The sequence below is a fragment of the Pan paniscus genome, chromosome 5 (genome assembly GCF_029289425.2).
Source record: "Pan paniscus chromosome 5, NHGRI_mPanPan1-v2.0_pri, whole genome shotgun sequence".
In the NCBI taxonomy this organism is placed as follows: Eukaryota; Metazoa; Chordata; class Mammalia; order Primates; family Hominidae; genus Pan; species Pan paniscus.
The window spans coordinates 44,718,332-44,744,959 of NC_073254.2; the positions used below are offsets into that span (position 1 = coordinate 44,718,332).

General features: G+C 43.3%; 2 protein-coding genes and 1 non-coding gene across 11 annotated transcripts in view; 1 reads left to right on the plus strand and 2 right to left on the minus strand.

The window, feature by feature from the left end:
• Positions 1-2,508, minus strand: part of TRIM31 (tripartite motif containing 31) — a 27,019-nt gene extending 24,511 nt beyond the window's left edge. For 2 of the 7 annotated variants that reach the window (XM_055113318.2, XM_055113323.2), the window contains exon 1: positions 1,369-2,459. In XM_055113318.2, the coding sequence (XP_054969293.1) occupies positions 1,369-1,375 (7 nt within the window). In that variant the 5' untranslated portion in view covers positions 1,376-2,459. Of the gene's footprint in view, positions 1-1,368 lie in introns of all 7 variants that reach the window. The other 5 variants (XM_055113325.2, XM_055113322.2, XM_055113324.2 and 2 more) reach the window with 5 other exon arrangements.
• TRIM40 (tripartite motif containing 40) lies at positions 2,460-26,594 on the plus strand. Of its 3 annotated transcripts, none has more exons than XM_055113331.2 (7): positions 2,460-2,687; positions 11,422-11,608; positions 11,743-12,391; positions 21,002-21,097; positions 21,993-22,217; positions 22,528-22,550; positions 22,733-26,594. In XM_055113331.2, exons 3-7 carry the CDS (start codon positions 12,047-12,049, stop codon positions 22,818-22,820), a joined length of 777 nt encoding a protein of 258 aa, XP_054969306.2. In that variant the 5' UTR covers positions 2,460-2,687; positions 11,422-11,608; positions 11,743-12,046; the 3' UTR covers positions 22,821-26,594. The 3 variants fall into 3 exon arrangements, with proteins under 3 accessions (XP_054969306.2, XP_054969304.2, XP_054969305.2); XM_055113329.2 differs by lacking the exon at positions 2,460-2,687 and adding an exon at positions 2,748-3,203; XM_055113330.2 differs by lacking the exon at positions 2,460-2,687 and adding an exon at positions 9,612-11,199 and having other exon boundaries at positions 11,422-12,391.
• LOC112440262 (small nucleolar RNA SNORA48) lies at positions 7,818-7,949 on the minus strand. The gene has a single exon (XR_003028437.2). It is a non-coding gene; the product is annotated as a small nucleolar RNA SNORA48 (small nucleolar RNA).
• Positions 26,595-26,628: the final 34 nt, after the last annotated feature.

Genomic DNA, 26,628 nt, shown 5'->3' on the forward strand with positions numbered 1-26,628 from the left:
GCAACATTGTTAAGTGACAGAACAGTGTTTAGTATGCAAAACTTTGCTTAATAAAGGGGAGAAATACCAATATATATAGTTGTATTTAACTTCTATTTACATAAAGAAACATTGAAAGGATACGCAGAAAACTAATAAAAGTGTGTACCGGTGGGCCAGGGACGGGGGTAGTGGTAGGTGGAATGAATGAAGAAGGGCAAGGTGGTCACAGTCCTACTTAATCTATACCTTTTAATATATTATTTTTTGAGCCAAGTGTATGTATAACCCTTTAAGTTACATAGTTAAAATCATCTATTTTTGGTTATATAATTTTGTAGTAGCAAAAAACTCAACTGAAAAATAGGAAGCTATTCTCTCCGTTTCTCTCTGTGGTCACATAGCCGCTCATGTTTAATTCTTTCTAAGCTCACTGATTGACCAACACAGCCACCATACTTGAGTTTCCATGACTTTATAACTCTAGTGCCCATCACTGTCTCAATCTAGATTTCCTTTCCCCCCAAAAAAATCTGCTATGTCACTTGCTATAATTTCTAGCTCTCTGCCAAATGTTTCACACATAGCTTTTATCCTTTTGAAGATAGCATATACATTGTTATACAGTCTATGCCCAATAACCCCAGAGTCTGGAAGCCCCATTGGTCTGATTCTGTTGTCTGTTTTGTTTTTGTTTTTTTTCTTTTCTTTTCTTTTCTTTTTGAGACATGGTCTGGCTCTACAGCCCAGGCTGGAGTACAGTGGCATGATCTCAGCTCATTGCAACCTCTGCTTCCCAAGCGCAAGCCGTCCATCCACTTCAGCCACCCTAGTAGCTGGGACTACAGGTGTGCACCACCACACCCAACTAACTTTTGCATTTTTTGTAGAAACGGAGTTTCACCATGTTGTGCAGGTTGGTCTTGAACTCATGAGCTCAAGTAATTCCCCAGCCTCAGCCTCCCAAAGTGCTGGTGTGACAAGCATGAGCCACTGCACCTGGCCTGTTTCTGCTTTTCTTATGGCAATCTCGCCTCTCTGGGGCTTGATTATTTTTGCTTGTTTGCTAGATGCATTTGAGGCCTAGGACGCTATTATCTTCTTCCCAGAATGATTGTTTTGGACACTAGCAGTTTAGAGTCACTTTGAACAAGTTCAATGGTTACTTCAGATTCTCTGGGCTGGGACACCGTTTCTACTCCCTTTAAGGCTTTAAAGGCTGCCAAAAATGCAGCTTGGATTCTTAAACTCTCTTCAGCAAATGCTCCCAGAACAGAAGCGACCCCAGTTGCAGGCTCACCTCCATGTTCCTTTCCTTTCCCAAATTTTGGCCCAGCAATTCCTCACTAACCTTTGAATATTTAAGTAAGATACTTAAAAATACTTTACCCAGCATTTTTAGTTGTCTTCAAATGGAGGCTTGGTCTGAATTACTCAGTCCACTAATGGAAGCAGAAGCCCTTCTGATGCAGGCCTTAGTTTTTCAGTAGTTTGCTCTTCTCTGGGCCTTAGCTTTCAGAAAGATTCTCTTGTCTGTAGTAGTAAAGTCTGTATAAAGTCTGCATGGACTTTTCTTGCATACACACATTGCCGCATCACCTCCAGTCAGGGCTGGAAGAGAACCTTGCATTTTACACATCTAATATTTCAGAAGAGCTGGAGTCACAGCAGTCCTCTTCACTGAGCTCAGAAACAAAAACCCTGCTTGTGCATATATTCAGGCTGGGACCTCTAAAATGCAGACACCTAAGTGCTCCAGCTTTGAGAATTCTAGCTTCAGTGTGACAACGGCATAAGGAGTTGCCCTACGGTGTAAACGCCCCTGTGAGGTCTCAGTTTGCCGACCAGGATGTGACAAGGAGATTGGAGCTGCACTCAGCTCTAGAGGCCGAAAGAGGAGCCAAACAGCAAACAGAGGTGCCAAATGCTGCCTTAGAAATCTGTAAGCCAGCTAAGAGTTCTGCAGTCTCAACTAAACAAAACTTTTTTATTCCATTGGTTTGGGGTGTACTGTTCTTAGGGCTTTTGCCAACTGAATTGGTCTGTGGTGTCTTGAAAGATTGGGGGTCTGCACGGAAAAGGCTTGGAGGCCAGTTCTCTGAGGCTGCCTTTGTTGCAGGAAATAAAATGTGAATCTTTCCAGAGCCACAGTACTAGCATTTGGAGACCACTCTCAGGGGCCTTTGGGCGTACGACTTTCGGGGCTCTGGTCCTCTGTTTCCGTATCCGTAGAATGGAGACGGCTACTCTGCGAGAAGCCCGAGGTGCGCAGGACCCAAGTGAGGAGCCGGCAACCTGAAGTCCGCAGGATGAGGAGGGATCCGAAGGAGGCGGTGTGGAGCCTCAAGAGGACTGCCTTGGGGTGGGAAGAGGACAGCCCGGCACTGGCTGCGGGCCCAGGTGCTGTGATGGGTTTCGTGCGCGGTGAGGACTGACAGCCTCTGCATCAGTGACCGGGCGAAGAGTGGGGCAGCTCGGACGGCGGTTGGGGAACGTTAGGGAGGTTGGGGCGCGGACCACGGGGTGAGCGCCCAGGAACGCCGGACGCGCGCCTTCACGCCCGGGTGACTGGCGGCGTTTTAGAAAAGCTGTATTTGAAAAGTAACCGATTGGGGTGAAGGTGGGGGGAGCGGAATCCTGATTATACTGTCCCAAGTTTCAGTTGAGGTGGGCTTTTAAAAGAAATCCCAACTCACACATTCGATCAGGTTAGTTACAAGAAAGGCTGGGAGGAGGTGGGGCTGGAAACACCAGAGGGCCCAGATGTCAGTTGGCAACGGTCTTCTGCAAACGACAGAGCGCAAGCCTTGCCCCTGGAATTCTGGAGCCGCCGCAAAGATAGGAACTCAAAACGACCCGAGCCCCGGAGCCGCAGCCCCTCGGGACGGTCACGAGCAGAGCTTCCAAGGGGACCGCTGGGGACTGGGCGGGGGCTCTGCTTCTCACCTGTTCCTTCTCTATCCACTGAGCCCTGACACGTAGGACCAGCGCTACTAACAGACTTGTTTTCCGGTTCAGCTCCCCTTAGGGCTCCTGTTGGAAACCGGGCCTATCTGGGGAGCATGTCTGGGCCACTCCCACTGTCGGAGAACTCTCCTGGGGCGGGGAGATGGCCCAGGTTTGCGGGGCTTGAAAGCTTACACAGTGTTGTGCCTTTTCAAGAAAAAGGATACAGCCGGGCGCGGTGGCTCACGCCTGTAATCCCAGCACTTTGGGTGGCCGAGGTGGGTGGATCACGAGGTCAGGATATCGAGACCATCCTGGCCAACATGGTGAAACCCCGTCTCTACTAAAAATACAAAAAATTAGCTGGGCGTGGTGGCGTGTGCCTGCAATCCCAGCTACTCGGGCGGCTGAGGCGGGAGAATCCCTTGAACCAGGGAGGCGGAGGGTGCAGTGAGGCAGTGAGCCGAGATCGTGCCACTGCACTCCGGTCTGGCGACAGAGCAAGACTCCGTCTCAAAAAAAAAAAAAAATACAAAATTTGACAAAATTAAGAATAAAAGCAAATATGACTTAGAATGAGGAAAAGCAGTGACAGCAAATGATAAATGTTTAAAAACTGACGTATCACAAACATCAAAAAATCCAAAAAAAAGTTCTAATAATTGCTTGAACCACCCCTATATTTTCCCCTTTATATTTTTTGATTCCCTCTTTATTTGACAACACTTTTGTAATGTATTTTCCTGGGTGAGAATGAATAATTTGGTATTTCGTCTAGCATAGTTAAGCAAAAAAAGTTTTCATTGAAAGTTTAGAAAAGTTAATATCCGTTTCACAATCGTTATTGGTAATAATATGCAAATTTTTAGTGCTATTAATTTTGGAGAAGCCTCTGTGAAGAGTTTCCTATGTAAGCCTGAGATTTCAGGGCATTTCAAGTTTTCTTGGGCAGTGACTAATCTTAAATACTTTTTTAAGTTGCTAAAAGTCACTGGCCTGTTTTTTGTTAAGTCCTTGTTGTAAAGGTGTAGCATGAAATTGTTTGTAGATGTCAATATTTTATGCCAAAACAACAATTTTTTAAAGTTTTAATGTGTTTATGCGGTTCATTCTTCATCAAGTGATTGTCAAACAATCTAGGCATCTATTCTATCTAAAATGTATCCCTTCCCTTCAATAAATTGCTGGTTTTGGCTGGAACCAAACTTTTTTTTCTTCTTCCAATTCCGTTTTTGATGTCAGAATAACTTCTATTAATTTCACATGCAAATATGTAAGAGATCATTTTATTTCATGATGTATGTATAATTGTATATGTATAATTAATAAGTATATTCCTAAAGAAGAGAACTTCCATTTTGACTAGACTTTGATGAGACTGAGTACTACGCTTATAATTTTCTACATCTAGGGGTTAAAAGGATTTATTGGCTTCACTGCCCACAGACTTCTGGTGCCTCATGTCACAGCACACATTCTTATTGTGACAGATCTCTGACCTTTCAGTCTCTGATGTCAGGTGAGTTATCTCAGTGGGTGGTGGTTCCTGTAAGCCACTTCTACACTGAGACGGGTAGCAATAACTTGACCATACATGGAAGTGCTTATGAACCACATGTCCTAGTAAGCTCAAACAATGTAATCCCAACTTAATTTCCCCTTAGCTAGATCCCCCAAATGCTACCTGATACAAGAGAAACTGTGACAGAGGGAAGTTGGCATGGAAGGAGACAGTAATCCTAACCGTGGTTAAAATATGTTACTTTTGCAAATTTTACAAAACACTTGGCATGACCATATTGAACACATTGCTTGGAATTCCACGATCTTGGAAAGGGCCAGTGCAAGGGATGAACTTAATGGCAGAGTTTCCTCTGCACACTTCACTACTGCAACAGGATTGTCCCTGAAGTTTCTCCGCTGGGGTCCCACTTCAGGCTGACTCTTACTGTCTGTCTCACCGAACATCACTCTCTGCATTTACTTACCCTTTTTGATTCTTCCCTGTGCCTCAGTTTGGAGTTGGAAGCTCATAAATTCCCCTATTATAGGGAAGTGGCTGATTGTGTAACCCTATCCTTTTGTTGAAATAGGTGTGTCCAGTTAAGTATTTACTGTAAGCCAGCCCCTCATATGCATTCCACTTGGGATGGATTCGTTGCTTTCTACAACCTCGCCGTCTATAATGTCCACACTGGTCCATCTGGCTGTGCTTCTCAGGAGCAGCTGTTTTGTAGGACTTGAAATAAGGATTTCTTAACAACCTGGGGAATGCCTAATAGCCTCAATACATTTCAGGCTGTTTTAGTTTTGTTTATTTGGTTTTCATGTTTTGTGGTGAGAACACTTAAAATCTACTCTCTTAGCAATTTTCAAGAACACAGTGTATCATTACTAACAAGTCACCAGAAGGTACAATAGATCTCTTGAAGTATTCCTCCTTGAAGTAACTGAAACTTTGTATCCTTTGACCAACCCATCCCCGTGCCCCCCACACCCAGACTTTGGTAACCACCATTGTATTAATACTGTCTGCTTCTACGAGTTAACTTCTTTACACTCCGAGTATAAGTGAGGTCATGCTGTATTGGAGGTTGTTTCCTCCACGCGATTGGGTGGAATTCAGAGGTTTCTACCAATAACTCGTTGCTTTCACCAGCAGCTCCCAAGGGCTCTGCTGAGTCCCCCATGCCTCCTGAATCTCAGATCTTGAACCCCTGCTCCTCCCCAACCCTGTTTTTCTGAGAACTGCATCATCAAACATAGAGCATAGCACCTTTCCTGAGATTTCTCTAAATTTCCTCTTATTCAAGTCACTGTGCATGACAGATTGACTGCTTGATTCCTGGAAGTCTAGGGATTAAAAATATTGAGTGCTGGGCTAGAGGACAGGTTTCAGCAGAGGACACAATCTCAGAGCAGACAACTTAAGGTTCAATATTAGGCATTTCCGTTCTTAAACATTCCTTCACTATTTCTGCCCAAGACATTTCTCACTGGTAAACTTTCCTCCTTGGTCGCCGGCCTTCTGCAGCCCTGCAGGCTGTCTCTCTCCTGGGCCACCCCTCTTCCTCTTAACACAGTTTTATGCTCCCCTTCCCTTCTCTCTCCTTCCATCTCCAATCTACATATTTCACGGCTAGCTTTCCACAGCCAGATGTTTCTTGCCCTGAGGAATTACGCTACCAGTTTTTAAGCCACCATTTAAAAAACGAAATATCCCAGTGCCCTGGAGTCTTGGCAACAACGCTCCACCTTCCGGAGGTGAAGAGAAGCGGTGTCCTGTCTTGAAAGACAGCGCCACCTACTGCCCACCAAGAGACAGCTGCCGAAAACAGCTGAATGACTCTGTCCATTTCCTGTTCTGGGGAGGGTGGCAGATAATCCAGGCAAGAATAATTCGAAGGTACATTGAACTTGAGGTGGTGATGGAACATTTAAGAATGCACAGAAGTTTAAACTCAATAGGGATAGTAATACCAAGCTGGCATCGGGCCTCAGGGAGATTACAGGATCTGCATAGTGCTAACAACTGTGCATCGGTAGAATGGGAATCTGAATCCGGCCACTTCTGTTGAAGTCCACGTAGCTCCACCTCCCTGCACTAAGATAGAGTAGATCTCCTTTTATGGATGACCAAATAAGTGAGAGGGAACCCAGGAGCCAGTGGAGAGGAGAATTTTAAGGAGGGGACTGCTGATGATCTAACGTTTGAGTCATCAGTTTGGATGTGAACTGAGAACATATCGCTGGGATTTGAGTTTAGGACTTAGTTGGAGACCCTTAGAGAGTGGTTTAAGGTGCCGAGCCCTGGGCTAGGCATAGGAGAGTATGGAAAGACAGAAAGACATAGTCCTATCCCTCATGAAGCTAAATATGAGCCAAAGCCAGGGAAGTTGGCAAAAATCACATGGTAATAAATGAGACGGTGATTTAGGAAAGAGAGATCCATGTAGAACCTGCAGGCCCCTCTGACACCTTTGTGCAAATTAGGATGGATCAGTTCACTTCCTTGGGGCCACTGCTGCCCTGAGCCAGAGCCCACAGCTTGGCAAGCAACCTGTGGACTAGGTCTCAGCCCCCATTCATCAGAATGAAGACTGGCTTGTTAGGAAAGTTTCATTCAGGAAACTGGGACTTGAGCTGGGCTTCCACTGATGTGAAGGGTTTGGAGCAGCTGTGTGAAAGAGGTAGGAGGCAGGTGTTTTCTGCTGGGAAATGTCAAAACAGAGGCAATCAAGAGTCATAAAGGAGAGGGAGAAGACAAAAATCACCTGACTCTTGGCTCCAGTATTTTTAAAGCAGGAGAAATTAGATAAGATCACTCCTTTAAAACAGTTACTGAGCACCTAATATATTCAAGGAGCTATGCTGAATAGGCTGACTCAGGGAAATAAGGACCCTGACAATTGCGCATTAGTTTGTAGTTTATGAAGCACATCCATTTCCAGCTATGACATTTCGTCCACTTTCTTGTAAAGGAGGCTGAAGTTGTGGCTGCCCCTGAACATGAAGCTACAAATCTCCACAATTAGGACCATAATCCAGATTCTTTGACTAGTCCAGAATTCCTTTCATTCTGACCATCCTCTTCTTAAACATTTTAAAATTTAGGTAATTGTTTAGATAGATGGCACATTTGCTGGCTCAAAATTTTAAAAACACAGGGAAAAGTCTCCCTCTTGCCCCTGGTTTCCACACATCTAGTTTCTCTCTCCAGAAGCAACCTTTACTAGTTCATTGACGTAGTCTTCCAGAGATGTTCTTTGCATAAAAAGCAAATAAGAATGTATTTATTCTTCCCCGATTTGTGCAAATAATAGCATATTACACACACTGTTCTGTACCTTGCTTTTAAATTTAATTTATTTTTATTTTTTAAAATCAGTAATCTATGTGTCCAAAGCATAAACCAGGCATGGGCATAGACCAGAAGCCAAGCTGGGATAAACAGGGGGTTGCTTTGTTCCTGGTTGATGTGAGATGGGCACCATCAAGCTTTTTTTTTTTTTTTCTCCGAGACAGAGTCTGGCTCTGTCATCCAGGCTGGAGTACAGTGGCGCGATCTCGGCTCACTGCAAGCCCCATCTCCCGGGTTCATGCCATTCTCCTACTTCAGCCTCCCGAGTAGCTGGGACTATAGGCACCCACCACCACGGCCAGCTAATGAGACGGGGTTTCACCACATTAGCCAGGATGGTCTCCATCTCCTGACCTCGTGATCCACCTGTCTCAGCCTCCCAAAGTGTTGGGATTATAGGCGTGAGCCACCATGCCTGGCCAAGCTTTTTTTTTTTAATGTATCAATTTATGTTGGAGATTATTCTAATAGCAAAAGTTCCCTTCCACACCCCACCCCCTACTAATGGCTGAACAGTGTTCTGTTGTATGAATGTAGCTAGTTTATTTAGCTTAACTTCCGTTGATGAACATTTGGTTTTTTTCTAAAATTTGAATCAAATGTTTCTAAAACATTGATGCAATAGGTATATGCATATATTATTTCATATATGCATGAGTATATATGTAAAATTTTCTAACATCAGAATTGCTGGCTCAAAGAGAATGTACATTTGTAATCTTGGAGGAAATTCTCAAATTCCTACTCCCCTAAAGGAGGAGTACTAATTGGCATTCCCATCAGCAGTGTATGGGAGTGCCAATTTCCTCACACACTTACCAACACTGTGTCACCAAATGTTTGGATTTCTGTCAATCTGATAGGAAAAATAGTATGTCAGTGTTATTTTAATTTGTATTTTCTTCATGAGATTGAGATTATCTTTTAATATGCTTTAGAGACATTTGGTATTTCTTTTTCTATGAAATGTCTGCTGAGATACCTCTGCCCAATTTTCTTCTTGGTAGTTGATAAATTCTTATTTGTAAGAGCTGTATATAAAGGGTAATTAGCCCTCTGATTTTGATGGCAGTTGTAAATATTTTTCTTCTTCCATTGATATTTCATCATTTGTCTCTTGACATTGTACTTATGGTTTTTTTCCCCCGTGCAGGTCTTTTTTAATGTGGCTGAATTTATCTTTCTTTCCTTTTATGGTTTCTACATTTGAAACATTCTCAAGCTACTGCTAGTTAAATACAGTGGATTTCTGCCTTCAAGTTGCTCAATAAACCAGTAGGAGAATCAAGAAAAGTACCTAAGTAACTAGTAGAAGTAACTATATAATCAATACTATAAGTTGGTACAGAGTGCTGTTTCTTTATCTGTCTATCCATACATCTAATTATCAATCTATCTGTCCATCTGTCCATTAACCCATCCATTTATCAAGCTTTTACTGAATTCTTTCTAAGAGCGAGAAAAGGTATGTATAGAGAGATGACATTTTATGGTAATGAAGCCTGTGGGCTGGGATGAGAGACACCCGGATCTGAATCCCAGCTCTATGTTTACACCACTGTGGCCTTGGGCAGGTTACTTAATCTGTCCACATTTTTGTTTCTTATACTATTGCATGAGCTATGACAGGAACGTAGATTGTGGAGGGGTCAAGGATTGAAGGTTAAAAAACAGAAGTTGTTGGAAATGGCTTAGGAAGAAAACTATAAGTGAGTAAAATGCCTAGATTTGTAATTTCAGGTGGTGAAATCTGAATCCTGATAAGGTCAAGAGAGTGGCCACTAGGGTGGGTGGCAAAAGCAAAGGTCATTGGATGTGAGCAGGACAAGGAACTGAAAGGCCTTGGTGTTAAATGATCATGTACATAGTCTTTGAAATCACCAGGATCATGGTGATTTCACACCCAGATGAAGGGCAAGTTCTGGGAGGATCCTGAGCACAGGAGCTTCTGTCCCCGGTGGAGTGTGGGATGTGCCACCCTCCCAGTGTGTGGATGCACTTACCAACCTGGAATCTCTCCAAACCTCTTTGTTCAGGATCTTACAGAGGTTCCACTATGTAGGTACGATTGATCAAATCACTGGCTGTTGGTGATTAACTCAGTCCCCGGGCTCCTCTCCCCTCCCCAGAGGTCAGAGGTGGGACTGAAAGTTCCAACCGGCCAGGCGTGGTGGCTCACGCCTGTAATCCCAGCATTTTGGGAGGCCAAGGCAGGCAGATAACCTGAAGTCAGGAGTTCAAGACCAGCCTGGCCAACATGGTGAAACCCCGTCTCTACTAAAAATACAAAATATTAGCTGGGCATGGTGGTGTGCACCTGTAATCCCAGCTACTCGGGAGGCTGAGGCAGGAGATTCGCTGGAACCTGGGAGGCAGAGGTTGCAGTGAGCTGAGATAGTGCCATTGCACTCCAGCTTGGGCAACAAGAGTGAAACTCTGTCTCAAAAAAAAAAAAGAAAGAAAGAAAGAAAGAAAGTTCCCACCGTCTAATCACATGGTTCTTCTGCCAACCAGCCCCCATTCTTCCTCCAAGAGTCACCTCATTAGCATAAACCCTGGTATGGTTGAAAAGGGCTTATTATGAATAATAAAAGATACACTCATCAGAACATAACCATGTGGTAAGTTGAGGTGCATCTGGAATTAAGATGATTCAACTTAAAATTTTTGACTTTATGATGGGTTTACTGGGGTATTGAGTACGCTTTCACCTTGCAATATTTCTGACTTCAGTGAATTCACTGGGACGTAACCCCATCATAAGTTAAGGATCATCTGTTCAAGGGTTTTAGGAGCTCTGTGCCAAGACTAATTGTATACATATCTCACAATATCACACAACCCACAGCAAACAGTGGCAAAGTGGGATTGAGGGAGGAGGCTCTGAAATGAGGTTTTCAACAAGCGTCTTGGACCCTTAAAAGTTTCAAGTGACAGCCCTTATTAGTGGCACCCCTTGGGGGCTCCCTCAAACTCAATGCCAAGACTAGCCTGACTGGAGGGAACTTAGACAATGGGGTGGGCAGTTGATGTTCCAGCATCTTGAGTGGGTGCCATTGTTCTGTGACACCTGGATCCTGGGGTTCCACAAGCTGGGGTTCTAGGATGTCCATTCTTAGTTGAGTCTCATTTCCTGTCATATCGACGTCAAAGGCCCAAGACCTTCCTCCTCCCCTTGAGCAAACAAGCCACGCCCTGCACCAAAGTCCATCTCACCTTCCAGCTACCCTAGGTAATTTTCCTGGTAATTCAGTGTTTCTAGGAAAGCACGAGTCTTTCCACCCCCCGCCCTGAGATTTACTGACATATGAACACATATGATTGGCATGATATAAGAACCACTCATCTGCTGGCCATCTCTCCAGGTCTGGAGCCAGAGAAAATGATCTGAAATTGTAGCAGGAGAAATTGAGGTAGGATACTAAGAAAGCTTTTCAGGAGTGGGGCTAGGCAAGAGGTGCAGCATGAGAGAATAAGAGTGAATCCTCAGCATCTAAGGGAGGTGGCAGGTGGCAGGGGACTTCCTTCTTTGGGTCATCTTTGGTGGTGATTTGACAGGAAGGAACAAAGTGGCTTCAAACATTATACAAGTCTCTGGTCTGTTCTGTGTCCTGTTTTCTTTCTCATTCTTTCAGTGTGGAATCTATATGACCCTGGGAGGGATGTTGGTTGGAAGAATGACCAGCTGATGGAGATGCTGCTGTAATTATTGGTGGTAATAATGGGCAGCAGTGAGCCACCCGGTGTGACAGTGTAGGAGAAAACAGTCCAAACTCCTGCCAAACTCTCTCTACTGATGGCAAATCAGAGGAGACTCAAATTGTAAGTTTATAGTGGTCTGGCTTTTGGCCATGACAATGACACCTTGCCCTTTTAATTTGGGGCCCGTGCAAATATTCACTGAAAGCTGTCAAGAGGAAAACAGAATTGGTTATTGAATCACTTGCTTCCTCTAGGTGTATGAAAAATAATTTCAAGTTTAACAAATACAAGGAAACCGCAGGGTCCATGTCAAAGCTGATGAGCTATTTCTGAAACTCGTGCAGAATTGTGGTTTGTGTGGTCTATGTCACGGCACCCTTGAGGGAGAGTGGGCAATTGCCTGAACTTGGAGGCTGTGTCCTGTCCCCAGGCTGCTCCAGGGCTGCCTCCTTCCGACTGGGCCTTCTTATCTGGGACTGTTGAGGGCAACAGGCCTTCCGAAGACCAGTGAAGAAGGAGGCCCTGCAGACAGGAGGCTGACAGGGTAGGAACGAGGCCATGATCCCTTTGCAGAAGGACAACCAGGAGGAGGGTGTCTGCCCCATCTGCCAGGAGAGCCTGAAGGAGGCCGTGAGCACCAACTGCGGACATCTCTTCTGTCGAGTGTGCCTGACACAGCATGTGGAGAAGGCCTCAGCCTCTGGGGTCTTCTGTTGCCCCCTCTGCCGGAAGCCCTGTTCCGAGGAGGTGCTAGGGACAGGCTATATCTGCCCCAACCACCAGAAGAGGGTGTGCAGGTTCTGTGAGGAGAGCAGACTTCTTCTATGTGTGGAATGCCTGGTGTCCCCTGAACACATGTCTCATCATGAACTGACCATTGAAAATGCCCTCAGCCACTACAAGGTAAGCCTGGGTCACCGCAGCCAGGCCCTGCCTCCACCTCGCTGAGGTGCTGCATCCTACATGTTCATCATGCCTGGCACCTCAGAGTAGCTCAACAATGGACATCTCTCTTTGTTTCTTCTGCTTCATCCTGTTTTGGACCCTTGTCTTGCTTTTCTGTGTATATTTTGAGGCTGATGTTTCCATGCATTAATGTGAGTCTGTCTAAAAGAGGATATTGTCAGTGTGATGTCAGAGTCCCAGTCTGCTCATCTGTAGAATAGAGTAATTGGACTAACTAATGCAAAACCCTTTCAGGACTAAAACTGTGTGAACTCCTGGTTGATAGTACTAGAAACTTGGCTAGAAATGTAATCAGGTTTTATATACACTAGTAATTATCCTGCAAATATATTAAAACCTGAAAGTTACTACATAATTTTTTCTCTCTTTTTCTTCCTTCTGCATTTGTCTTATCTTTCCTTTTCCTTTCTTTGCTATGGCAATTATTTTATCTTATTCTGTTAAATTTTCTATCACAAAAGTTACATGCTGTAGGTAATAAATTCAGAAAACACTGAAAGGTATAAAGTCAAGACTAAAAACTTGTCTTCCTTTCTCCCTCCATTCATAGTCCTCAGAGGTAACCATTGTTTGATTTTTGTACATCCTTCCAAAAAATGTGTGTGCTTATGAATGCACTCTTACACACACACACACACACACACACCCTCAAAGGATTCTCTCTCTATTTTTTTCTGTAACTCATTTTTGTTATCTAAAAGTATGGCTTGAACATTTTCTCATCAGCATGTATAGATCTTCTGAATTATTTTCAACAACTGTGTGGTATTAAATTCTATGAATGTACCATAAATTGGCAGACATTGGGTTATTTCCAAGCTATTGTTTTGTTTTAAGATTACACAGAATGTTCTAATGAATATCCTTTAACATATATATTGGAGGACCTAGAATACCCAAGATATATTTTGGTGAGAGCATAAGGTAGAAATCTAACTTTAGTTTTTCCAAGTTATAATCAATTTGTCCTATCACCATTTATTGAATGATTCATATAGTTTCCCCATTGATTTGAATGCCAATGTCATAATACATCATATATGCATATTTTCTTGCATATTGCCTTAATTCTTTGTGCTGTTCTATTCTGTCTATGCTTGCCTATAAGCCAAGATATTTTAGAGATTTTATCCTTACCATATATTTTAATGTCAGGTATTTTGATAGAATCCTCACAATATTCTTATTTTTCAGAATTTGTGCAGATATTTGTATATCTTTATTTTGCCAATTAGCTTTGGAATTATTTTTATCAACCTTTCCCCTGACCCCAATCCAGTTAGTATTTGACTGGACAATTGACAATATTTTCACATGGCATCCTTCTATCCAATAGTGAAGGCTGAACTTCCAAAGCTGAGGTAGCTTTGAGATACTTGACTTTTGGAGAACATGTTATGATACAGAATGAGAAAGTGGGGAGTCCAGATTAAAAGTGACTACAGAAAGGTAGAGAAATAATTGAAAAAGCCAGAGGCAAAGTTCTATTTGGTTCTAACATCATTCCCTCTAGGTGCAATGTCCACAGGAGAGTGGGGAGGGATTCCTCACCTGCCGATGAAGCAGCATAAGATGGAGAAATTTATTTCCTCACTAAATGATTTTTTCAGGTCTGTCCTTTGTGTTAGATGTCATGCTAGGCATTGTAGAAAGTACAAAGATGATTCATAATTCTTGTTTCAAATCTGTCTTTAAATAATGACAAGAAAGCTAAAACAAATAAATAACGATGACACTTGTTCATTAAGTAAAAACTTAGTAAGTTCCTGCTGTGTGTGAGAAACTGCAGCATGTGCTAGGAATCAATGAAGACAGATGCCATTCCTTCTGCCAGGAGTTTGCAGTGTAGTAAGGGAGACACAAATAAGTAATCAAAGAACTGTAACTTTTTTTTCTTTTTTTTTTTTTTGAGATGGAGTCTCACTCTGTCACCCAGGCTGGAGAGCAGTGGCGTGATCTCGGCTCACTGCAACCTCCATCTCCCAGGTTCAAGCAATTCTTTGCCTCAGCCTCCCGAGTAGCTGGGATTACAGGCACCCACCACCAGGCCTAGCTAATTTTTGTATTTTTAGTAGAAACGGGGTTTCACCATCTTGGCCAGGCTGGTCTTGAACTCCTGACCTCATGATCCATCTGCGCTGGCCTCCCAAAAGAACTATAACTTTTTATTAGTTAGGAAGAAAATAAACAAGGGTCTGGGATGAACAGTAATGGGTGGCCCATGTCCATTTGGTCAGTGAGGGCCTCATAGAGGAAGTGACCTTGAAGCTGAGGGCTGGCAGAAGAGAAATCAACCTGCAAAGACAGGGGGTAGGGAGTGCATACAGATGCCCACACCTGAGAAGTCTTGTTATATTTGAAGAATTTATCATTAGAGTTTGAATCGACAGGACTTACTGAGAGATTAGAAGTGGGTTCTTTGTAAGAAAAAAACAACCCCATCAAAAAGTGGGCAAAGGATATGAACAGACGCTTCTCAAAAGAAGACATTTATGCAACCAACAGACATATGAAAAAATGCTCATCATCACTGGTCTTTAGAGAAATGCAAATCAAAACCACAATGAGATACCATCTCTGCCAGTTAGAATGGCAATCATTAAAAAGTCAGTAAACAACAGATTCTGGAGACGAAGTGGAGAAATAGGAACGCTTTTACACTGTTGGTGGGAGTGTAAATTAGTTCAACCATTGTGGAAGACAGTGTGGTGATTCCTCAAGGATCTAAAACCAGAAATACCATTTGACCCAGCAATCCTATTACTGGGTATATACCCAAAGGATTATAAATCATTCTACTATAAAGACACATGCACACGTATGTTTATTGTGGCATGGTTCACAATAGCAAAGACTTGGAACCAACCCAAATGCCCATCAACGATAGACTGGATAAAGAAAATATGGCACATATACACCATGGAATACTATGCAGCCATAAAAACAGATGAGTTCACGTCCTTTACAGGGACGTGGATGAAGATGGAAACCATCATTCTCAGCAAACTAACACAAGATCAGAAAACCAAACACCACATGTTCTCACTCGTAAGTGAGAGTTGAACAATGAGAACACGTGGACACAGGGAGGGGAATATCACACACCGGGGCCTGTGAGGGGGTGGAGGGTAGGGGAGGGATAGCATTAGGAGAAATACCTAACGTGGATGACGGTTTGATGGGTGCAGCAACCACCATGGCACGTGTATACCTATGTAACAAACCTGCATGTTCTGTACATGTGCCCCAGAACTTAAAGTATATATATTTTTAAAAGTGGGTTGAAAGAAGGAGGAAGGTCAAAGATGACTTCATGAGTTTCTGGTTTGAGAAACTGAATAGATGATGTGAAAGATAATAACTTGGTAGAACAGGTTTGAATGCAACACCAAGAGTTTCATTTAAGACAAGTTGAGTCCAAGTTGAGACACATCAAAATAGGATCTTACATATGCAGCTGGATCACAAATTTAGATCTCCAGAGTCTTATTCCTAGAACCTAGAACAAAGATCCATCCAGACAAAGACAATATTTAAATCCAAGAAAAGTGGGCACGGTGGCTCACACCTGTAGTCCCAGCACTTTGGGAGGCCAAAGTGGGAGGATCGCTTGAGCCCAGGAGTTCAAGACCAGCTTAGGCAACACAGTGAGATACTATCTCTAGAACAACAACAGCAACAACAAAGTGAAATTAACAGGATTTAAAAAAAAGAACGTGACAATTTGGGGCTGGGTGCAGTGGCTCACGCCTGTGGTCCCAGCTACTTGGAAGGTTGAGGTGGGAGGATTGCTTGAGCCCAAGAGAGTGAGGCTGGAGTGAGCTGTGATTGTACCACTGCACTGCAGCCAGGAAGACAGAGCAAGACCCTGTCTCAAACAAAGAAACAAACAACCAAGAAACCAAGGAAACTGATGTAATTGCGTCGAAAGAGGCTAGACAGAAAAGAAGTTTTGGGGTAAGGTTCTGGGAAAGGCCGTCATTTAGATGTAGGCAGAGAAGGACCCAGCAAAGGAGACAGGATGAGTTGCCAGAAAGGCAGGAGAAAAACAAGGGGAATGGTGCCCCAGCTGCTAAGAGAGAAGGGTATTTTAAGAGATTATAATAGATTGCATTGAACGATGCTAACACTTCAGTAAGATGGTGGCAGAGGCATGAGAGCTGAGTTGGGAGGAGGCACACTTCTTCCATAGTAATAACAGGGAACAAGGGAAGGTGTCTGCAAGCCTACATAGTTTTGCAGTTTTCGAAATCCAGGTTTTGTTCTGGTTTTTATTTTCTCATAATATTTGAGGAAGGAACATCAGCAGTATGGGTGGGATCAGGATGGATGTGAAAGGTTTGAAAAGAAACAAGATGGTGTGATGCAGTGTGGGAGAGCGCTTACGAGAGAAACTATGTAGTGTTGGCAGACAGTATGTAGCACCAATTTGAGGTCTGAAATGTTTAACATGTTTCAGGAGGCTGCCTAAGGACAGACAGCAAACAAGAAGGTGATGGTACATTTTACCATGGATAAGGAGTTGTCTGAAAAATAACACAGAGAGGGAGGGTAAGGGAGTTGAGTATATTTCTGAAGAAGTGATTATAATGGTGGACCCTATGTGTTCTCATGGATATTGACAGCGTACTTTTGAAATTAAGGAGGGTTTTTTTTTTACTGATTTTTTCACCATATCTCTATTTATTTGAATTAAACGTTGCAGGTTAAGTATTGTAAATTATGTTCTTTTAAAAGAATCATATAATCCCTGACTGTACTCTAAAAAGACCGAAAAATTTATAAAATCTACAAATTCTTATTTGTATACCTGTTTCCTCACTGACCAATCAATGTCAGTGTCAATCACTTTAATGTATTTTGCTGGTTTAGTAAGTGTGTGACAGTGATGTACATTGTTTTACTTTGCTTGATTATGAATGCTAGTAGTGGTGAGGCTTTTATCCATGAAGACTCGCTGTCTGCATTTTCCCCTAGAATCAGGGCATAAATTCTACATGATTGCATCAAAGTAGTTTATCTTTTGGATAATGAGCTCCATTAGTTGTGTTTAACCTACGTTTTTTTTATTCTGTTATTTCTTCTTAATTATATTTTTGGGCAACTTTTTAGAAATTTGTATTTAAATTGGCTCTATTCTTTTTTATAATATAATCTCCATGTCTTAAATACACAGAAATTTGTTTAATATGAGTGTGCTGCTCTGTTTTATTTTTAAAGGTTTATTTATTCCTGGCTTACTTGGAATTTCATATAGTATGTTGTGTGAAGGATGACTCCACGTTAATTTTTCTTTATTCTGGTATCCAGTTGTTCCCAAAATATTTATATAACAGTGAGTCCTTTCCACATTTATGTGTTGTTTCTCGCTTGACATCAATTAAGTTCGCATGATGGGCTGTTTTTTTTTACTCTAGTCCATTGATTATTCTTTCTGTTATTATTATTATAGTTTCGACAACATGTTACTTTATGGTTTATTTTTAAATCTAGCAGCATTTTTGCCATTTAATAATTTTATTACCTGATATTTTTGCTGTCTTTTAAGATGAGTGCTTTTTTACAATGTTTCTAAATTTCATAGATCATTCCATAAGATTTTAATGGTTATTGCATTAAATTTGTTGATTACTTTAAGAATCATGACTTTTGGGGGTTTAGTTAGTCTTCTCAACCACTACCGAGATACATCACTAACAGCTTTCCATTATGTATCTGAATCAGATATTAAATTGTCTTTACTTAAACCTCATGTGCCCTGACTCTATTGAGGGTAGCTATGTATTTTATAACACTATTTTTTTTGACAATTTTTACTTGTAGATTCAAATGAGATTCTTTGCTGAGCTCATGTATTTACTCATATATTTTTTTAAATTTTCTGACATTTTCTAGATCATAATTGTGTGAGTGATGTTGTTTTTAATTCATATTTTTGGACACAGTTCTGTAAGGAGCATGCATTTTGAAAGCTGTTAATTTTTCTTTTTTTTTTTTTTCAGTGTCAGGGATAGGTACTTTTTGTCTGTTAACCACTTTTCTTTTGTACATTGTGTTAGCAAGTTGTTTAAGAACAAATTTAACGCCCTTTTTTGTCAGATTTTAAAAATTTAATATGATTTAATCTGAATGACAGAATTTTAAAATATTCATTTAGACAAGACAGGTCTTCGACTATTTTCTAGATTTCAACTTGTCTTTTTTTCTCTGAGGAATATTTTGGTAGGTGAAAGTGTATAGAATTTAGCTTTTCAATTCTAATGAGTGTCTTATTTATATTATATGCACCCATTAAATACTTTTATGCAAAAATTGGTGAAAAAGTACTTTTTAGAAACAGAGGACTTTACCTTACTCATTTTGAATATTGTAAACAATATGACTGTATTATCTTCAGTCATTCTATGCCTTTATCTTTATTGCTGTTATCTTTGCCTTCTTTTTTTCATTTACACAGTGTCTGTAGTTGGCTTTATTAAATTTTAAACTGCCAGATGATAGGACTGTGGCTTTTTGAACTGGACCTTAATAGGCCTGACTTTGACAGGCAGAGAAATAAAGCACTCCTGACAGAGAGAAGTAAAAGGCCATGAGGAGGTGTGGCTGCACGGGTGTGTTTGGGAAGCAGAGAGCAATGTTGTGTGCTGGTGAAGAGAGTTCAGAGTGAGCAGAGAGAGAATCCCAGACAATGTCAGTTGGGGCTGGGTCCTGGGGCACCTTGGATGCTGGGTGAAGGAGTTTGGGCTTATCTTTGTTGCTGAGAAGCCATTTTGAAGGGAGGACTAACATCAACAAAGGTGAAATGTGACAGATTTCAAGCTGAATGGCAGGCAGAATGGCAGTCCCAATGTCAGAAACATGAAGGTCAAGAGGAGTGGACTGCAGAAGAGCTTGGGGAACTGGGCAGCATGTTTGATTCTACCATATTGATTTTGAGCTGCCAACAGGGCAGTAGGCAGCACTTAGCTCTCACTTGGAAGCATGAGATGGATTGCTAGGAAAAAAGATTTGGTTTTGGAATTCTAAGATCTGAAGGCTCCAGAAAGGAAAGCTAAGGACATAGTCTGAGGTAGAAAAGGGTTGAGGAGCCAACTTCAAGGCTCCTTTTTACAGAAAAAAATGAAGAGGCAAAGAAGCAGTGGCAGAAGGCACAGGTCTAGGAAGGATGGGGTGGAGAGGAGGTGCAGAAAGGCACCTGCGGATTTCATGGCTGGAGATCTCAGGTGACTTTGGAGAGAGAGGCTTTAAAGGAGTGATGAGAAACAAGGCGGCTGGCTGAGGAATGACGACAGTGAGGAGATGAAGACAGCAACACCAAACAACTTGACTGTGAGGGCAGCAAGTGAGTAGATGCAAGGGGTGAAGGCTGTGTGTGCTTTTCAGGACCTGAACTCTTGTGCTCACACAAACAATTCCACACCAGCCTGCCACCTTCTTCAGCGAGACTCATGAGCGACATCCATGATGCCCATTTATTACCTCCCACTCCTATGACTTTTTTATTTCGTCTCTGCTGGGAAATGCCTGCAGAAAACACCCAGTGACGTGACACGTTTTTAGTAACTTTGTGGTGACATCACTGTCTTCTCTGCTTACTGCAGCTTTCTGTTCACCAAATGCCCTTGCTGACCCCTCACACACACAGTCCTTTGACCTTGATTTCACCAGGAAATTCTCAGGCCGGAAAGAACTTTCAGTTGTCTTCACCATCCCCTGACTTCTACCTGTACATCTCCAAAATATCCTCAAAAAAGATTTAAAAAAAAAATCTGAAGTGGGAAAGATTTAGTGAAACACACACTTTTCAGCTAATAGCACATCCTGATCTTTAGTTCACAAATCTCTTCTCGTTTTGTTTTCTATTTTATCATTCACCCTCCAACTGCCCCCCTGAACCATGGGCAGCCATTTAAAGCATTTGTTGCTATTTTTGCTTCTCTTATAGGTCATCAAAAACCTGAAAGCAAAATTTTTTTAGAAACTCAAATCATTCTTTAACTCCATAGCTTCAAGGACACAGCGACACATCCAGATGCTGATTTAAGATTGAGAGAGAAGGCACTGCCTACCTGGGCTATGAGTTTGCACCTAGTAAAGGGCTCTATCTTGTCACTCATCCTAGTGAGGACCAGGCAGCAGAGGTAGCAGAGGGTTGCCATCTCCTCTTTAAGGCAATTCCCTCCAGACTGGCTTCATGTGTTAATGTAAAATAGTAAGAAGTGCTAGAAGACTGTCATATATCTTTTATATGTTGAGAGAAAGCACCCTGAAGTCAAGTAGAAATGGTTCTGATGCTATCTATTATTTTTTCTGTTCTTCTAAGACTGTAAAAAAAATTACCCATTACTATTTCCCCCCATCATTATCCAATAAATAAACTCTCAAGTCCCTTACTCCAACCATGATGCTCTAAAAGCATTTCTTTGTAGGCAGAATTTTACATTAGTTGCATTCTGGGATCAGGCCCCCTACCGTGTTCCATTGACTCCTCCCAGTGGGTGCCCCCCTCACTCCCAGTCTGACAAGCAGGTGTGTCTGTCTCTTTAGGAACGACTCAATCGCCGGAGCAGGAAGCTCAGAAAGGACATTGCAGAACTTCAGCGGCTCAAGGCTCAGCAGGAGAAGAAACTGCAGGCTCTGCAGGTGGGTTTTCCAGGTTCCTGGGAAGGAATCCCTGGAGTGTTCTCAGGAGCCCTTACTTAACTATTCTGGACATCTGTCTGTTCCTGGAGCAGCCTGATGTGGGCAGATGGTCGTGGAGGCTGAAAACCTGGGTGTTGGCCTTGGCATCAAAGTTTGCTGGTTGAGTGACCTACGCAAGTTAAGCCCTCTGATCTTTATGTGACTTACATGTTAAATGAGAACCAGTCCTGCTCTACCTGGATCACAGTAAGGATCAAAGGAGACCAGTGTCTCATCAACTGAAAACTACTACACAAGCCATAGGCCTCTGTTTCTTTTTATTTTATTATTATTTTTTTGAGATGGAGTCTTGCTCTGTTGCCCAGGCTGGAGTGCAGTAGCACGAACTCCGCTCACTGCAAGCTCCGCCTCCCGGGTTCACGCCATTCTCCTGCCTCAGCCTCCCGAGTAGCTGGGACTACAGGCACTTGCCACCAAGCCCAGCTAATTTTTTTCTATTTTTTAGTAAAGATGGGGTTTCACCATGTTAGCCAGGATGGTCTCGATCTCCTGATCTCGTGATCCGCCCGCCTTGGCCTCCCAAAGTGCTGGGATTACAGGTGTGAGCCACCGTGCCCGGCCGCCATAGGCCTCCATTTCTGTCTCTGACAGTCTACCTTTCTATTCCTCTTGGTCACATGGCATCTGTAGATATTCAAAGAGTGAGGTGGAATGGTGAGGTGTCCCTGCCTTTATGAGAATCAAAGCTGCTTCTGCAATACCTGTGACACACAGAGGCAACACCATGAGGGCAAGAGGATTGAGGAATCAGCATTCCTGCTCAGACATTCAGAGACTGTGAAGGGCCAGGAGGGAGCCACCTGACACTGAGTCTTAGGGAGCCCCTTTCCTGTAGTTTCAGGTAGACCATGGGAACCACAGGCTGGAGGCTGGGCTGGAGAGCCAGCACCAAACCAGGGAACAGCTGGGTGCCCTCCCTCAGCAGTGGCTGGGCCAGCTGGAGCACATGCCAGCAGAAGCGGCCAGAATCCTTGACATCTCCAGGGCAGTAACACAGCTCAGCAGCCTGGTCATTGATCTGGAGAGGACGGCCAAGGAATTAGACACCAACACACTGAAGGTGCATACCCTGAGGCCTTCCCCAAGGGCTGGGATTCTCCCCGATAGGAGGCAGCCCATCTGCATCACCCTTCTGGGAGGTGTAAGAGGGAGGGGCCTGTGTGATATGTGGTGACTTGTGGTAGATGTGGCTTGTTCCAGGCTACAGAGTGCTGCTGCAGCAGAATGGGCACAGAAGAGGGGTGTTGCTATGTTCCCCCAGTTCTCAAGGTGGCACCCCAGAGTGGCCTCCAAGAGCGAATTGGGAAAGGAATTTGGAGGTGATAGGAACCTGAGAACCAATTATGATTCTCACTTTTTCTCTCTCCTAGAATGCTGGTGACTTACTGAACAGGTACGAGCTGTCCCTTCTTCTTTCCCACATGTGCACATAAACCCACACAACACAGACATGCACAGAGGTCAAGGAGACCCACTGCTCCGTTAGCTTTTGTATCTTGATGCTACATGGCCAATGGAAGAGCCAATGGAATATATGAATACATATTAATCTATGAAGGATTTCTTTGTTTCTAGGAGTGCTCCACAGAAATTAGAGGTTATTTATCCCCAGTTGGAGAAAGGAGTCAGTGAATTGCTTCTTCAGCCCCCTCAGAAGCTCTGACCTGTTCATCCCTGGGACACCTCACTTCAGGCTCACCTCAGCCTCCTCTCTCTCCTTCCTCCAACCTGTCCAGGCCCCCACTGGGTCTACCCAGTGCATCTTCGGGCCTGCCAGCTCCTGAACATGTCACCATTTCTTCATGTCCACAGTCATCACCTGATGCCTGACCCTCTGACTCTTGGATGATAGCCAGCCTCCTTCCAGGACAGGCTCATGCTTGGGGCTGCCACTGTGGAGGTCGGGGCCCATGGTCTCCAGGAGCATTTGTGAAATCTCCATTTTGCCTGTAAACTGATGGTAGTGCCCATCTCTCACAATCTCATTCAAATAGGAACCTCCAGGCCTCTGAATGGCCCGAGCTCATCAGCAGTGACACCACCTCACATGTGGAGCCCAGCTGAGTTCCTGCAGTACTTGTTGTCTGTACCACTCACCTGGCACTTATTTATTATTGTTGTGGAAGACAGACTCAAAGACAGCCTCCCTTCGTGATCCTCACCTCTTGGAATTCATGCCCTTGTTTGGTCCCCTCCCCTTGAGTGTAAGTGGGATCTGTGACTTGCTTCTAATCAATGGAATAAGGCAAAAGTGATAGGGTGTCACTCTGGCAACTGTGTTGCATTGTATAGAACTCCTCCTTGCTGGCCCACCCTTTTAGAGCCCCTCCTAGGAGCCAAGAGCAGCTTCCAACCAACAACAAGCAGAGGCCCTCAGTCTTGTGGCTGCAAGAACCTGAATTCTGCCAACAACCTGAGTGAGCTTGGAAGCAGATTCTTCCCCAACTGAGCCGGATAAGAACCTAGTCCAGCCAACACCTTGATTATAGTCTTGTGAGTACCTAAGCTGAGGACCCAGTGAAGCTGTGCCAAAATTTCCCACCCACAGAAACGGTGTGACAATAAATGTGTGTGTGTTTTTTTGTTTTTTGTTTTCGTTTTTGAGATGGAGTCTCACTCTGTTGCCCAGGCTGGAGTGCGGTGGTGTGATGTCGGCTCACTGTAACCTCTGTCTCCTAGGTTCAAGCAATTCTCCTGCCTCAGCCTCCCTAATAGCTGGGATTATAGGCGCCCGCCACCACACCCAGCTAATTTTTTGTTTTTAGTAGAGACAGGGTTTAACCATGTTGGCCAGGCTGGCCTTGAACTTCTGACCTCAGGTGATCAGCCCACCTTGGCCTCCCAAAATGCTGGGATTACAGGTGTGAGCCACCGTGCCTGGCCATGGTTGTTTTAAGGCAGTAAATTTGTGGTAATTTTTGTGGAGTAATGGATAATGAATACAATTGTATATTAGTCATTTTTGTATAAGCCTTACTTCATTGGGTGAGCAGGGATCATACTCTATCTGTGTCCTCATGTCTAGAACAGTGTCTGGCTCATAGCTGGTGTCAAATAAAATTTTAAACGTATGTATAAGTGAATTAATAAGAAAGCATAAGGAAAGGCTCTTCTCAATCCTCTGATTAAAAGGAGCCATCAATTACCTTATAATCAGTATTTATTGAGCCCTTGCCAAAGTAGTCAATACCATACTGAGAGGTATAAGGAATAAAACATGGCCACAATTATAAAACAAGCCACGTGGTGGTGCAAAGAGTGAAAACTACAGGGTCAGACTTGAGTTTAGGTCTCGGTCCTGACACCTAATGCCTCTGTAACCTTGGGCAAATTACTTAGCCTCTCTGAACCTCTGTACTCCCCCCTCTAAAATAAGGGTTATGGTACCTGTGGCCTGGGATTGTTGTCAAAATTAAATACATGCTGAGTGTCTGCTAAAGTGTCTAAAACGTAAACATTCAGATATGTTCATTTTATTTATTTTTTTTTTTTGGTGTATTCTGGCTTTATTGTTTTTTTTTTAAATTATACTTTAAGTTCTAGGGTACATGTGCACAATGTGCAGGTTTGTTACATATGTATACATGTGCCATGTTGGTGTGCTGCACCCATTAACTTGTCATTTACATTGGGTATTTCTCCTAATGCTATCCCTCCCCCCTCCCCCCACCCCAAAACAGGCCCTGGTGTGTGATGTTCCCCACCCTGTGTCCAAGTGTTCTCATTGTTCAATTCCCACCAATGAGTGAGAACATGCGGTGTTTGGTTTTCTGTCCTTGCGATAGTTTGCTGAGAATGATGGTTTCCAGCTTCAACCATGTCCCTACAAAGGACATGAACTCATCCTTTTTCATTTCATCTTTTTTTAAAAAAACCACTTCCCCTTTTGAAATGAAATATGGAATGATAAAAAAATTTTAAATAAATTCCACTTCACCATCCAGAAGTTTATAATTTAGCTGTGGAACTGCGACTAGACAGATACAGAATAAGAAGAGAGTGTGTAACTGCACTGAATTAGGTATCACAGAGGCTAAGTGCCCTGGGAATTCAGAGGAAAGAAACAGCGAGCCTGGGAAAGTCAGGGTAGGTTTTGTGGGGGAGGTGGGGATTGGACAAGTGGGAGGGGAAGGTGAGAACATTCTAGGTCACAATAACCACATGAATGAAAGCATAGAGGTAGGAAAAAGCCACGGCACCTTTGTAGGAGTGTGAGGAAACCAACCTGGTTAGGCTGGAACGTTCAGGAATGGGGAAGACGAGAAGTCAACAGGCTAAACGGATGACACCAAGACATAGTGAGGTTTCTGAGTCAGGAATGAAGGGAGAAGTGGTGTTTAATGAAAGCCAGTCTGGATCGTTTGCACAAGAAGGACTGGGACAGAGAGTTGGAGGCTGGAAGGAGAGGGGAGGAGAAAGAGCCTAGTGTAGATGTTCAGAAAAAAGGTATAGTTATTTGGCAAGAAGCTGCAGATCTCAGAGAAACATAAGATCCCAAATCTAAGAGCAAGACATTAGCCAAGGAAAGAACACCCCTGAAAGTGACAGCTAGCAATTCCTGCATCCCAGATGGAGTTAATGTCACCAAGAGAACTTGTACTAGGAGTAGGAGGAGACTGACAGCCCCCAGGGTCTCTCCTCAGGAGAGAAGTCAGTTATACTGAAGATGCCTTCCAGGCCCCCCTTGGTCCCTTCTGACGTCACCGCAGATGATCGGGCCAGGGGTGGGAGTCTGAACAGCAGATAATTGGCCAAACAAGTCTATGAGGTCACCTGTCAAGGAAGACCTTATCAAAGAGGGACAATAGTAATTAACTGAAACCATCAGGTCCTCTCGGAGATTCAGAAGGGATCCATGATGAATGTGTCATTAGTTGGCAAGAAGAGCAGACACAGAGAGAATCAGAGATGCATGTGCAGCCACGATGTATTGGAACAGGTGTCCACGACCCATGCTGCTGAGAGGCCGCAGGAATATCCAGTCTTCACGCTTCTTTGGACTTCGAGCCCACTTCTTACCGGTAGGTCCTGGGCATACAACATACCACTGCATAATGGTCATGAGCACAGACTCGGGAGCCAAACCACAAGACTTCAAATGCTGTCTCTGCGACTTACTATCAGCTGATTTGAGACCAGCTGCTCGGCCTCCACATGTCTCAGTTCTCTTATGTACAAGATGGGCACCTACCTCCTGAGGTTGTTGTGAGGATTACATGAGTTAATATATACAAATATTTATTATGGTGTTTGGCCAAAATAAGTTCTATGTGTGCGATTGTTATCAGCATTTTTGGAATCTCTAGTTCTTCCTACAGGAACGAGTGGTGACCCCACCAACTCACTCACCCCTGACATAGCTTCTCACGGGGCCTGGCTCATGGTGGAAAATCGCATTTTCCTTATTTCTGCTTTTATAATAAACTTACCTATCATTTGAACTAACTTGAGTGGGTCTCAATTCTTTGCAA